At 46.8% G+C, this 15,136-nt stretch overlaps 1 protein-coding gene across 6 annotated transcripts in view; it reads left to right on the top strand.

Annotated features, from left to right (window-relative positions):
* The window catches only part of CADPS (calcium dependent secretion activator), a 1,086,201-nt gene that overhangs the window by 194,328 nt on the left and 876,737 nt on the right, over positions 1-15,136 (top strand). For 4 of the 6 annotated variants that reach the window (XM_029601008.1, XM_029601007.1, XM_029601006.1 and 1 more), the window contains exon 1: positions 14,990-15,099. In XM_029601008.1, coding sequence (XP_029456868.1) covers positions 15,073-15,099 — 27 coding nt within the window. In that variant the 5' untranslated portion in view covers positions 14,990-15,072. Of the gene's footprint in view, positions 1-14,985; positions 15,100-15,136 lie in introns of those variants that run through there. The other 2 variants (XM_029601011.1, XM_029601010.1) reach the window with 1 other exon arrangement.

Genomic DNA, 15,136 nt, shown 5'->3' with positions numbered 1-15,136 from the left:
CCACTGTTGGAAACAGGATGCTGGGCTTGATGGACCCTTGGTCTGACCCAGCATGGCAATTTCTTATGGTATAACACTTCTACATGCTGATTCTCAAGATGCTGTGTGCACAGTATTGGGGCTCAGTTTTCCTAGGGATTCCACACACCCCTGCCTCCTTTTTATTGCCTCTTTAGCAAAATATTTCTGAAAATAGAACCTGTGGAATTTTTTAGCTTTGAAAAAACTAATATTTGGAACATCTGTGTGCAGTTGCTGATTTTGTATGTAGAAGACAGGCAGTCTGTGTGCTTCAATCCTTGTCAACAAATAAAAAAAGTTGCCTGGTCTTGAATAGATGAACGTATGCAAATTAACCCTGAGCATGGCGACATGCCTCTGTTTATCTGAAGGAGACCTCTGTTCCTCCTTCCTCGCCCCCACCCCCCAAATCCCAATCATATCTGAGCTTTGCACATAACATTGTCCTTTGGAATTAAGAAGCTGCCATTATGCAGCATCCTTTTATGAAAAATCAACATCATAAAATACATAAACTCTTAAAATGTCACATTTTGGTTTCCATATAAATTTGATTCCTATGTGAATACTGTAGGAAGGAAATGCTCATGCATTGAATTTCATCTTCTTGTTTCCTTCAATAAATTTTAATTTTTAATTGTACCTACACTCTGGCAAAGTTATTGTGCACGCATAGCAATAATACATGTTATTGAATTAAGAAAGCACAGATATTGCTCAGTGTTTCAAAACAGGCCTCCTTTTCTGCTGATATATGAATCCCTCTGTCCTCCCCTCCCTTTCAGTGATGCATTTGCCATGACACTGTGGCTGCCTTAAATCACTAGTGACAAAGTAGCAAGACCTTTTGAATACAGGCTGTCTGCATCAATGCAATCTGAGATACAGAGTCCTATATTACAGTAATTGACAGCCTTCTCAAGCTTTGTGGGCCTGGATAAAATGTAATGATTTGGGAAGGGCTGTGCTTTGTTCTTAAAAGCAGATGATCTTTCTTTTCTGATATTTCCCCTGTATGTTTTATGGATGCCTTTTTGTTACACAGCATGGATAAGGATGTTAAAACTCTGGGGAATGAATAAGCAGAAGTGAAATTTACTCATAAAAATACAATTCTAGTAACCCACTGAGAAAGAAAACGACTTTTCTAAAAACTGTGGCACTTTCTTAGGTACTTTAATCCAAATGCTAAATGAGATACACTCAAGAGAATGGAAACAGTCTGCGTGAATGGAATAGGAACTTGACTGGTAGCATAAGTGCCAGCACTGTGGGTGCTTGAGCACCACCAATTTTGTTTCCTGCACTCCTGCAGATTGGGAGCTGAGAGCTCCAAGCTGGAGGGCTGGAGGGCAATAAGGAAGTGTTTCTCCTAATTTTAATGTAGGCATCTCAGCGGTCCGCCAAATGTGGACTGCTGTGGCCAGAATAAACAGTTGCATCAATCATGCTGTGGCCCAACATCGTGTAGAACGCCACAGAAAGAAAAAAATGTCAGACTATAAAACTAATTGCCTTACTTAGCATCAGGCATAGCATCTCTTCACAGCTCTCAATCACTGCCCTTAGGGGAGGAAAAGAGCAGTAAAGTATTCATATTACACACTGCCCAAAGGCAGAAAGGAATCACCCATTTATAATAGGTGTCCTTTAGCTAATCATCATACATACCATTCTTGGTGCAGGGATCCCACTGCCCAAACAAAATCATAAAGAAAATAAAGAAAAAGGGGATGAGTTTAAATATGCAAAACTAAATTATAAGTGGGGTGGAGGGGGTTGGAGTAGAGGACATCCTGAATAACCCATTTTTTAGAAAAGTCTTTTGTTTTGGTGTTAGTGACTGCCCAATGGTGTTCCATTCAGATCCTTGACCTTACTTCTGATCTGAAATAGATTTCGCAGTCAACTGCTTGTCCACCAGCTATTCCATCCTCTCTTGTGCATCTATAGGCTTGCCTAGCTCTTGCTAGAAGTTAATTGAATAGGTGGTCTTTCTTCCTTTCCTTCGGGGCCTTTCCTATAGGTTGCCCATATTTGAGCAGGTACAGTGAAAAGGCAAGCCAAAACTTCATCAGCAATGCTTTTAGAAAGCTTAGAAAAGGAGTCAGCCTCAAGCAGCTCCAAAAATTGTGCTGGACCCCTGCAAGAACAAAAAGGGCACAAGGGTGGCATGCTAGTAATAGTTTCGAGCATGCTCCCCGTGCACATTGTCCCATGCACAATACGCCATGAAAGGTCTCCAGAGCGCTTCGGTGTTAATTCATTATAAAAACTTTTCCATCTTGGTCTTGCCCTGTCTTCCAATAGGGAGTGCCAGACTGTATCTGGGTGAAAGAACAAGGCAAGATAATGAATGCTATGGAGCAACAGATTGTAAATTTTCTTTTGTGGCAACGCCTCAAAGGCTACCGGTGAAAACTTGTGTAGCCTGCTTAGGCTTTGGGATAGGGTAGGTGGGGTGGATGGTGGGGGGCTTTGATGATGGGGCCTATATTCAGGTTTGGAGGAGGGGGTATGAAGGATTGGCAGGGACCTCTGGCCTGTGGAGCCCCACCTGGTAGGGTGGACAGTATCATGGGTGCACAATTGGCAATCGCGTGAACGGCCACGGCTAGGGATGTTAAGTCTGTCAGCCTAGTTCGTAGTGCCAGTTCAGCGGGCTGCAGCCATGAATTGCGGTCGGCTTTTATAAGGTGGCCAACCTTGGTGATTTTGGCTAAGGCAAATCGACCGCATATGGCAGGGGGACTCCAACATCTCTACACCTAGAGTGGGGTTGTAGAGGAGGGGCTCTTCCCAGAGTCTTCCGTGGGGTCAGTCAATCCCCTTGAGGTGGAAATCATGCGCCAACACTTAATAAGGTCTTGATAGAAAGGTAGCAGCACCAGGAGGTGACCAGCATACCCTTCTGGTTTTATTACAAAGAGCTGACAGTCATACTGCAAACGGACAAACTGGTGAAAATAAAAAGCAGCCAGTGGGTGCCACTGAGGAGGGGAATCTGCACACAGATTTCTGCAGGGTCTGTAGCCAGAAGGTGCGTACCTGACTCTTCAGGCACATGAGGCCTTGTCTGCCTTCCTTCACAGGAAGGGACAGATCTCCTACAGAGACCTAGTGCTTCTTCCCAGCCCATAAGAAGTCCAGTAGCTTCCTCTGACTGTGGACGAGAAACTCCACGGGTGGGCTCAGAATGGTCAGCTGGTGCCACAGCATGCTGGACACCAGCTGGTTCACCACTAAGACTCTCCCGCAGTAGGATACCAGTTGTAGCAGTCCTGACCATGACTTCAGGTGAGCATCCACCTTCTCCTCTAGTTCTTGCCAGTTCACCGAGGCCATGGTTTCCTCAGTGGTAAAATGGACCCCCAGGTCATTGTTGAAAGGTACCATCCTGGAGGCATGGTCCAGATGTATTCCACACATTGAGAAGGGTGGAAGGAAGGCAAAATGATTACTGGCATGGTTGAAAGGGGAGGTGAAGGAAGCTATTTTAGCCAAAAGATCTTCATTCAAAAATTGGAAGAAGAATCCAATATTTGAAAACGGAATAATGCATAAGCATTGGCAAGTTAAATGTAAGACATTGATAAGAGAGGCTAAGAGAGAATTTGAAAAGAAGTTGGCCGTAGAGGCAAAAACTCACAGTAAAAACGTTTTAAAATATATCCAAAGCAGAAAGCCTGTGAGGGAGTCAGTTGGACTGTTAGATGATCGAGGGGTTGAAGGGGCAATTAGAGAAGATGGGGCCATCGTGGAAATATTGGATGATTTTTTTGCTTCAGTGTTTACTGAAGAGGATGTTGGGGAGATACCTGTATCAGAGAGGGTTTTCATGGGTGATGATTCAGATAGACTGAACCAAATCGCGGTGAACCTAGAAGATGTGGTGGGCCTGATTGACAAACTGGGGAGTGGTAGATCACCTGGACCGGATGGTATACACCCCAGAATTCTGAGGGAACTCAGGGATGAAATTTCAGACCTGTTGGTGAAGATTTGTGACCTATCATTGAAATCATCCATTGTGCCTGAAGACTGGAGGATGGCTAATGTAACCCCAGTATTTGAAAAGGGCTCCAGGGGTGATCCTGGAAACTACAGACTGGTTAGCCTGACTTCAGTGCCAGGAAAAATGGTGCAAAATGTTCTAGACATCAGGATCACAGAACATGTAGGAAGTCATGGTTTGATGGAGCAAGGTCAGCATTGCTTTACCCAAGGCAAATCTTGCCTCGCGGATCTGCTTCACTTTTTTGAATGAGTTGGTAGGCATGTGGATAGAGGTGAACTGGTAGATGTAGTGTCCTTGGATTTTCGGAGGGCGTTTGACGGAGTTCCTCGTGGGAGGCTTCTAGGAGGAGTGGGAAGTCATAGGATGGGTGGCGAAGTCCTATCGTGGATTACAAACTGGCTAGAGGACAGGATACAGAGAGTAGGATTGAATGGACAATTTTCTCAGTGGAAGGGAGTGGGCAGTGGAGTGCCTCAGGGATCTGTATTGGGACCCTTATTTTTCAATATATTTATAAATGATCTGGAGAGAAATACGACAAGTGAGGTAATCAAGTGTGCAGATGATACAAAATTGTTCAGAGTGGTTGAATCACAGGCAGATTGTGATGAATTGCAGGAGGACCTTGTGAGACTGGAAAATTGGGCTTCAAAATGGCAGATGAAATTTAATGTGGATGGGTGCAGGGTGATGAATATGGGGAAAAATGACCCATGCTATGGTTACACAATGTTAGGTTCCATATTAGGTGCTAACACCCAAGAAAGAGATCTAGGCATCATAGTGGATAACACATTGAAATCGTCGGTTCAATGTGCTGCAGCAGACAAAAATGCAAACAGAATGTTGGAAATTATTAGAAAGGGAATGGTGAATAAAATGGAAAATGTCATAATGCCTCTGTATCGCTCCATGGTGAGACCGCACCTTGAATACTGTGTACAGTTCTGGTCGCCGCATCTCAAAAAAGATATAATTGCGATGGAGAAGGTACAGAGAAGGGTGACCAAAATGATAAAGGGAATGGAACAGCTCCTCTATGAGGAAAGACTAAAGAGGTTAGGACTTTTCAGCTTGGAGAAGAGATGGCTGAGGGGGGGATATGATAGAGGTGTTTAAAATCATGAGAGGTCTAGAATGGGTAAATGTGAATCGGTTATTTACTCTTTCAGATAATAGAAAGACTAGGGGGCACTCCATGAAGTTAGCATGTGGCACATTTAAAACTAATCGTAGAAAGTTCTTTTTCACTCAATGCACAATTAAACTCTGGAATTTGTTGCCAGAGGATATGGTTAGTGCAGTTAGTATAGCTGTGTTTAAAAAAGGATTGGATAAGTTCTTGGAGGAGAAGTCCATTACCTGCTATTAATTAAGTTGACTTAGAAAATAGCCACTGCTATTACCAGCAACAGTAGCATGGAATAGACTTAGTTTTTGGGTACTTGCCAGGTTCTTATGGCCTGGATTGTCCACTGTTGGAAACAGGATGCTGGGCTTGATAGACACTTGGTCTGACCCAGTATGGCATGTTCTTATGTTCAGGTATTCTATGGTTTTCTGGCTCCTTATTAACAATACTTGGGTCAAGGTCTTCCCGCTGCAGACTTATCAGAAGCCCTGTGCATTTCATCCAGTTAATTTTGGGAGAGAATGTGGATGAATACACCCGCTGACAGGCTTGCATCCTCTCCAGATCAAGTGGATCCTGGATCATGAGGAGCACATGATTGGCGTATTCAAATAGAGTGACCTGTAGTTCGGGTTCCTGCAGCACTATGCCAGTGAGCCGCCTGCACAGAAGGCATAGGAAAGGCTTGATGTCCAGCACGTACAGTTGCCCGGACAAGGGGCAGTCCTGACATACTTCCCTCCCAAAACCCAGGGGCGCTATTAGGGACCAGTTCATTTTAACTAAGCACTCGGTGTATGAATAGAGGAGGCGAAGAAGACCCATAAGCCAGGTGCCAAACCAGAACTCCTGCAGGGTCTTCATGAGATACTGGTGATCGACCAGTGTCGAAGGATTTCTTCTGGTCTAGAGACAATAAGGCCTCTGGCAGCTCTTTCCTATGGCAATAGTGGATCAGGTCCCGGACTAAAAATATATTATCAAAGATCGAGTGGCCTGGGACCATGTAGGATTGGTCTCTAAGGATCACCTAGTCCAGCACGGACCCTAGCTTCTGTGAAAGCACTTTGGTTAGGATTTTATAGTCTGTGCAGAGTAAGGAGACTGGTTGCCAGTTCCTCAAGTCACGTGGATCCTTTTTTTTGGGGAGCAGGGCAACACTGAATAACGACATGACAGCAGTAACTCTCCGGTCTCCAGTGCCTCTGCTAGGACCCACAGGAGATTGGGTCCCAGCAGATCGAAGAATTGTCCGAAGAATTCTACCATTAGGCCTTCAATGCCTGGCGTTTTGTTGCAGGGCATCTGGCTTAGAGCCTCAGAAAGGTCAGCCAGAACCAAGGGTCTCTCTAGCCTGTTTCTGCTCTTCTGACTGACAGTGGGAAGCCCCTCCCATAAGACCCTGCAGGAGTCCGGGTTGAGTGGCTTTGGAGAGAATGGGGTCGAGTAAAGGTCTTGAGCCAATGCACGGATTCTCTCTGGGTCTGTGAAGAGGGCCCCGTCGGCAGACAACAGGGAAGCTGTCTGCTTCTGAGTACCCCTCCTCTTCTCCAACCTGTAGAAGAAGCATGAGCTGCAGTCCATTTCCCGGAGGAACTGGATCCGTGACCTCACAAAGGTTCCCTGGCCTCGCCGCTCCTCGAGGTGACAGAGGGTATGCTTCTTCTCCGTGTATTTGTGTCCAGAGCTTGGTTCGTAACATCAGAGAGCTGAGCCTCGAGATACAGCACCTCCCCCTGTAGGTGCTCCTTCTCTAGGTTTCGCTCTCTGTTGACGCCTCTGGCATAATCTTGACAGAATCATTTGAGGTGGACTTTCCCCACATCCCACCACAGGTTCCATGAGGTGAAATCTGCCTCAAAGGTGTGCCATTCCACCCAGAACCCTCGGACCACCGCCATGATGCTCTCGTCCTCCAGTAATGCCAGTTGGTTGCTTTAGCCCTGGCTGAGTCGAGCCTCACCTTCATGGCCACCAGGTGGTAATCCGAGAAAGTTGCCACCTCAATGGCACTCGAGAGGAATCATGACTTTAAGAAGCTGCTGATGTACAGCCGGTTGATCTGGGAGCAGTTGATTTGTGCTTTCCCCACCCAGCCACAAGTGAAGGACTTGAAATCAACCGGATGATGTAGCTGCAAGATATCAGCCAGGGAGAAGTGGGTAACCATCTCCCCCAAGCATGCCACCGAGGAGGTGTGGTATTCCTGCCCTTAGGGTCACAGGCTTAGAGGGTGCAATTAAAGTCACTCCTGAACACCACTTCCTTGGCGGCATCTAAGGTATGCATTTGGGCTGACAACCAGTGAAAGAATGCCATCCTGGTGGCTCCTTCAACCAGGGCATACACATTGATTAAATTGATCAAGCAGTGCCGGACGAGGATCCACATGTGTAGCAAATGGCCTGGCATGAAGGGTCATACGCTCGGCACGTTGGCCTGCAGGGATTCTGCGGCACGTACAGAGTAGCTAAAAAACGCACTGCCTGATCACTCTAGGAGCCAGATGGCTTCACTCTCTGGTGTGATTCTCCTGCAGGAGACTTAGAGTATCCTCCTCTCTGGAGAAAGGAGCATACCCATCTCCTGCGAAGAATCTCCCTGCAGCCATTGGTGTTAAAGGTGCTCATCGCCAAAGCCATCCTCCATCAAGATTAAACTGCTGCATACCTAGACCTCTCACGGGAGAGACTCTAGTTGCAAGCAGAACTGGCAAGCTCATTTTTTGTCTGTCAAGCTCATGATCTTGCTCTTCAAGAGATGGTCCAGGAGGGCCTTGGTGGAGACAATGACAGTCTCCTTGCCTGGGTACTTCCTGAGAGCTCTGTCCACCCTACTTATCTTCCCTCTTGGTTGTTGGAGGAAAGCCTCCCCTTCCCCCTCACCCTGCCCTGCTTCAGGGCTAGTCCCCAGGGCTTCACCCGGCTCCCTTCCTTTGTTGGTCATACCGCCCGAGGGTGGTCCCCTCCCCCTCCCCTACTGCCACAATAACAGCTTGCACTGTGGCCATTGATGAAAGGAGAGGGAGGGGAGATAAAACTGTCCTCAGGGGTTCCTCTAATAATAGTCTGGAACCTTGGACTTCAACACCCGGTGACAAGAGGGTCTCAAACCCAAAACTGGGAGGAATGCGGTCATCCCAACTTGGGGATGCTTTAGGTGAGGAAGGTGGCAGGTTCCACTCAATACTTTGGAACATGGTAGCACAAGTCTCACTTCTCTCCACCCTTCAGTTACTTCTCCCTTTGTGACTTGCTTAGGACTCTCGTGTTTCTAAATCTCTGCCTCTTTGAAGCTTGTACCAACTCGACCTCCTTCAGTGCTAGTTTCAGTGAAGGTGGGTCTAATGGTGTCTAGCAAATCGCTCCAGGTATACCTCTGACATCTTTCTTGCTCTTGTTAGGGATAACAATTGGTTTCATGTTACTGTCCAACGCCTCCCCTCCTGCCACCTTCTCCATTTCCATCTCCTGAGATGGTACGATTTCAGGTGACCTTGAGGTACCCCAAGCTGGAGCTTTAGTGTGGAGATTTTCATTTGAGGAGCTGTTGTTGACATTTTCAGACTCCGACCTGTTCTTGGGTTCAGTCGGAGATTTTTCCTGCTCCTGGTTGCTTGTGGTCGGAGTGCGGGTCCGCTTAATCTTGGACCCATTTTGTTTCCGCTGCCTCATGCTCTAATCTTTTATTGCCCTCCTCCGAGCTGAATATTGGGTAGTTTTTCTGCTTCCCTTTGCATTTGTCACCTGGTCGGCAAATGCAAAGGGAAGCAGAAATTTCTTCCTTTAAGGGTGGGGGCACAGCATGGACACTGAAATGGTATTGGGCTTGCTGGATGCAGGCAGATTCGGTCTTTTGGATCGAATTTCATCGATCCTATCTCCACCGAATTTCAGCAGGTTGAGCACCATTCCTTCTTGGGGCATGGCAGGCTCATCTACCTTTTCCCCGTGACTGTTCTCACCCTGCTTTCCTAGCTCACCCTTTTCAGCGAGACTGGGCTGAGTAACGAGTTCCTCTGTGGTGATGACCCCCACTTGCGGGTCCTTTTTGATAAATTGAGACTGGGATCCCATCCCATCCCCGACCATGGTGAATAGCACTGAAGCTCCCCAGGTTGAGTCCCACCCACCATGGTGCCAAGATGTATCTTGCTTCTTTGCAAGATAGCACCGGATAAAGTCGTGTTCGCTTCCAGGGTGGTGCACAATTGAGCAAAGGGTTCTCTTGATCTCTGGCAGGGCAGTGTGATGACTCCTCCCAGTCTGGTATTTGTCTCCCCTGTGATTAAAGAGCCACATGAGGTCTGTCTGTTCTCTCCCAGGGCTGTCATGGCATAATCCTGCTTTTCAGGTGTTTCTTTCAAAAGGATGAAAGCAATTGTGCATGGGGCAGATGTTACAGGCCCTTTCTGAAAATGAGGGGCACTAGAGTGTATTGAATGTTCTTGCCTGTTGGAAATGTAAATTGTGGCTTGATGGTAGTCAGAATCTGATTGCTGGGCCCAGATGGAGTGGTTGAAATTGTATTTGCATAATTGGTAGAGGGTTGAAAACCCGTGAGAACTGGGGGAGCTGGAACTAGTTGTATTTGGATAGGCTGTGGCGTTGATACTGTGGCTGACTGGATGGTTGATGTGGCTGGTGTCTCATCTACAGTGTAGCCACAGGCCTTCAAGATTTCATTGACCGGTGGGGAATAGAGATATATCTGGCTCAACTTGCTTGCCCTTTTTGTTATTTTGGCCATGTTTCTGAAATTGTAATATGCTAGAGAAAACCTTGAAAAATATTTGAAAAAATGGAGGAGTGAGTGTGTGTGTTCGAAGCCAGTAATGGCTATAAGGGGAAAATATTTGTGAGAGCTGGAGAAGGAAGGGGTAAAAACTAAAGAAAAAATATAAATCTGACTTAGCTGCAGTCAGTAGCCTGCTGAACCCTGTGTTAAATTGCACATAGGCAGTGTGGCGATTAGGGGGGGAGAGAAAAAAAATACTAATTACTGCCTAGAATCTTTAGGCAGTAATTAGGAGAAAAATTCCAAAAAAAAACCTTTCAGGCTTTCTTAGGAGGGGAAAAGGAAGGGGGGGGGGGGTTTAAAACAGAAAAGTTAAATGCCTATTTGGCTATTAAGAAAGGAAAAAACAAACCTAAATTGAAAGGGAGAGGGGCCATGGACTGTGAGAAGGGGAAAGTAGCTGAAAGAAAGAAGAGGAGCTGGGGTGAGGGATTAGGTAAAGGAAACTTAGCAAAGAGGTAAAGAGAACTGGGAAAGGAGCCGCGTGGACTAGGGTGAGGGGCTGATAAGGAAGGTAAACCAAGAGAAGGGTTGCAGAAAGAGAGGGGATCATGGTGGAGGGAAGAGGTAAAAAGAGTTGAGGAAAGAGATGGAAGTAGCAGGGGGAGGTGAGAGAAGACAATGAGCTGAGGAGGAGAGACAACTGGTGAATAGAAAGAGATATGCACACAGAGGGAAAAATAACAAATGATAAAGAAATGCGAGAAAGACCAGAAAATAAGCTTTAAAAGACAAAAGGAATGAAGAGGAAACTAAAGAGAAAACCTAGAGCCAGCAAATACATTCAAACTACAGTCACAAAGGTTGGAAAATGTTCAACGTTTGGTGAAGATTTCTCTGTTTGCTGGGCAGAGTCATGGGTGAGGGTAGGTGGAATGTGCACTCTCCTTCCAGTCCGGCAGCCACCAGGGTAAATAAGATGTTTTACTGGAAGGATGGGGAAGGGGAGGAGGTTGTGGTGTCGTGCAATATCATTGGCTCAAAATCTCTCTTAAAACATTGACAGCTCCGGTATTGAAAAGGGCTGTGGTCAGGGTTTGAATTGCAGGGGAATTGAGACAAACATCATTCCCCTTGTTTGCAAAAGTAAATAAAACTTTCCTCTGTCTTATCCCATAGGAGACAGCAGTTATCTCTGGGGTTTCCAAATTGAGAGTAAGAAATACCTCATGCAGCTGTGACCCTGGAGCTGGGGAGATACTGACTGCTGAACTGCTAGGGCTCATGACATGCAGGTGGGGGGGGGGGGGGGGGGGGGGCTTATTTGGACTCTTCAGGCATGGGACTGGCTTTGGCCTGGAATCTATGAGTGCCAGAAGGAGTGTTGCAGAGGTTGGGGAGGCAGGAGCACTTCCTGAAAAATAAAGTGCAGGGGTTCAGGGCGTGCAGAGCAGGGAAGTGATCCAAGTCTGTGGAGGTGGGGGAATCATAAATTAAAAGGTGAGCTGAACCTGCCAATGAAGGGAAGATTACCTGTTGATGAGGAGTGGGAATCAGTGAAGGGAATGGGTGAACCAAGCCTGCAAAGGAGAGCAGCTGGCTAAGGAGAGGTGAGGAGAGGTGAGGAGCGGAAGGATGGGAAGAGGAACTGAGAGGGGTACAGAAAAGGACAGGACAATGGAAAATAGGGGGCAGAGCAGGCTAAGGGGATGTAGGGAATGTAGCAAATAAAGGAGGTATTAAACCCCCCTCCCTCAAATATAAAATCAGAATAGGCCCATGCAGGAGAAGGCGAATTGAAAGAGTACAGAGAGAGGGAAGGGAGGGGGAATAGTGTGGTAGAGCAGGGGGAGATTAGGAGAATGAGAAAAAAGAGGGAGGGGGGTCTGAGAGAGTGGTTTTGACAGGTGAGGGGGAGAGTGAATGGGCTGTTATGAGGGCATGGAGCAGGAGGAGACTGGTGAGGATGAGCTGGGATTGAGGAGAATAATGACTAATGGGACGATGAGTGTTTTCTAGCTTTTGTTCTGGCCACATCATAAATCATTCCCATGTCCACATTACCTGCTCCTCTGAACATTTAAATACAGATTGATCAGCCATACTTATGATCCTTTGTGTTCCGTTTTCTTCTTTTTTGCTGAGAGTGCTGTAATTTGCGTTAAGTTCAGCACCCCAATCATTTTCAAAAGTTGGCTCCTATGACTGGTTGTCTGCATCTGAACAACAAAGGGCTGAGTTTGCCCAATCTGTGGCCTGTGTAGATCAAATAGAATCAAAAGCCCAAGTAGCAGACATAGTAAAAGCAGATATTTGAAAGGTTTTTGTACAAAAAGGCAATTATTTGTCACAGTGCTGAAAAGATATTTATCGAGCATGCAGGTAGTGTAACCACCTTAGACATCTCATTAATGTACTTCACCCCCACCCATAAGCCGGCCTGCAAACACCCAATCACCCAAAGACATATACACCTTTATTTATGTCTGACAACTCTCAGACCCTGGTATCTTTACCTTCCATTGTTTGAAAGGGAAGAAGAGGCTGAAGGGAGAGATGGGGAGGAGACAAACATGAAAAGAGAAAATTAGGGGTGAGGAAAAGAACCCTGAAAGAAAAAGATGCAGGAATGGAAGCCTGAAGGGAGAAAAATTTGGGAAAGAAGATGATTTGTGAGAGGTGGGAGGGAATGGCTGAAAAGGAGACTGTGAGTCAGTGGCGTAGCCAGAATTGATTTTTTGGGTGGGCACAAGGTTAACATGGGTGGGCTGTAGGCATGCAGGTCTACTAGTTGTTTTTTTACTGATAAATAATGCCAAATTATGCAGCATAGCATTCACATCTACGCCTAAGTATGAGGTTTACTTAATGATACAAACATAATTCACGGTGATTTGTGGTACTTTAGCCTTCTTATTATTACGATTTTATACACGGCTCCTACCTGTCCATAAATTTTGAGAGAGTGGTTGTGTTGCTTATATTTAAATTGCTAACATCTCAAAATATAGATATATATTTTTACCTTTGTTGTCTGATCTTTGTATTTTTCTAATCAGTTGGTCCTGGTCTCTTTTTCCCATTTTTTCCCTTATAGCTCATTTCCTAATTCCTTTTCAGTGTCTTTCTTCTATTACTGTCTTCTTCCCTTCCACACACACACACATACACGCTTTCTCTCACAGACTCCCTCTCACACACTCAAGCTCTCACTCTCATATGCTCTCCACCCCCCCCAAGCTCACATTCAAGTTCTCACTTTCTCACCCCTCCCCAGGCTTATATTCTTATGCACACACAGACGCACATCCAGGCACCCATTCTCACCCACACACATAAACCCAGACTCCCATTCTCACCCACAAACCCATGCTCCCAGTCTCACCCACACATTTTCAAGCTCCCATTCTCATCCATACATATACACATTTAAGGTACTATTCTCACCCACACATACACACATTCAAGCACCCATTCTTATCCACATATTCAAGCTTCCATTCTCACCCACCCACACAAACCCAGGCTCTCATTCTCACCCATATATACACATTCAAGCTCCCATTCTCACCCACCCACAAACCCAGGCTCCCATTCTCAACCACACATACACACATTCGAGCTCCCATTCACCCACATATTCAAGCTTCCATTCTCGCCCACATACACACCCAGGCTCCAGTTTTCACCCACACACACTCCCATTCTCATCCACACATACACATTCAAGCACGTGCACAGCTTCCGCTTTCTCCCCCAGAGCAGGAAGATCAGCTGCCTCTCCTGCTGCCACCGGACTCCTGCTATCTTCGGGCGTCCGAACTTCCTGTCGGGGGGGGGGAGCGGAAGTGCAGCGCACAACGTCCGCTTCCTCCCTCCCCCCCCCCAAGCAGGAAGATCGGCGGACCATACGGCCCGACGCCCGAAGATAGCAGGAGGCCGGTGGCAGCAGGAGAGGCAGCTGATCTTCCTGCTTTGGGGGAGAAAGCGGAAGCTGTGCGCGGCGCTTCCGCTCCCCCAAACAGGAAGTTAGGCAGGCCGTTTGGTCCGAAGATAGCAGAACGGGTGGCAGCAGGAGAGGCAGCTGATCTTCCTGCATTGGGGGGAGGAAGCGGAAGCTGCCTGCGGCGCTTCCGCTCCCCACCCCCAAACAGGAAGTTCGGCGGGCCCGAAGATAGCAGGAGAACGGGTGGCAGCAGGAGAGGCAGCTGATCTTCCTGCTTTGGGGGGAGGAAGCGGAAGCTGCCCGCGGCGCTTCCGCTCCCCCCCCTCAACAGGAAGACCGGTTGGCCACACGGCCGCAGCAGCGCTGCCCCATGTGTGCCGTGATGGCGCGCGAGGCGTGGGCTCTCTTGTTCGCTGTCGCGGGGATGGGATCCCGCGACAGCCTTGCAGTTCCGGTGCCAGTTGGGTGGGCCTGGGTCTAAGTTGGGTGGGCACCTGCCCACCCAGGCCCACCCGTGGCTACGCCACTGCTGTGAGTGAATATCTCCCATGATAGCTTGAATATCTTGTCTGTAGCACAGGACTAAATGCTACATGTTGGTTGTCTGATGATATTTGGCCATTTATGTAGCTCAGGAATTTTGCAGAAATGAAGCTTACATTTGTTGCAGGGAAGTCACTGCAGTTGTAGTGAGATAGCAAATTGGTTTATATGACTTGGATCCCTAAATTTTAGTTTTTCTTAATGCAAACACACAGGAGAGATTTTGAGATTAGTGGATGTTAGTGTTAACACATGTGTAAAGGGTGCTATACTATTTGTATGTATATTAGTATTACCACTAGTTCTCCAGTGAAAACAGTTGATTTGCCCAAAAGCTAATCAAGTGCTTGTAAGCTGGGGCATTCAGTTGTTCTGTGCTGGTCAACTCCTTCTAGGAGGTAAGGCTTGTGAGAAGGCAACCTTTATAGTTACATCCTGGACCACTGCTGCTAGGCCCCTATCCCCTTGGTCCTCAACTCATGCCAATATTGCTGTCCAGCACTGCACTCCTACATGGCCTACCCTGACTGCTAGCCGCAGTTACATATTCATTTAATAAATGTATTTTTTATTTCTGATATTTTACAGATAAGTAAGCAGCAACTACAAACAGTCAAAGATCGATTCCAGGCCTTCTTTAACGGAGAAACACAGATAGTGGCAGATGAAGCCTTTATGAATGCTGTCCAGAGTTACTATGAGGTAAGCTCTTTGACTATGAAAATTATGAATGGCATGC

This window comes from Rhinatrema bivittatum, chromosome 4, assembly GCF_901001135.1.
Source record: "Rhinatrema bivittatum chromosome 4, aRhiBiv1.1, whole genome shotgun sequence".
NCBI lineage: Eukaryota > Metazoa > Chordata > Amphibia > Gymnophiona > Rhinatrematidae > Rhinatrema > Rhinatrema bivittatum.
Note: the sequence above shows the minus strand (reverse complement) of the source record. Positions and strands in the feature narration are given on the sequence as shown.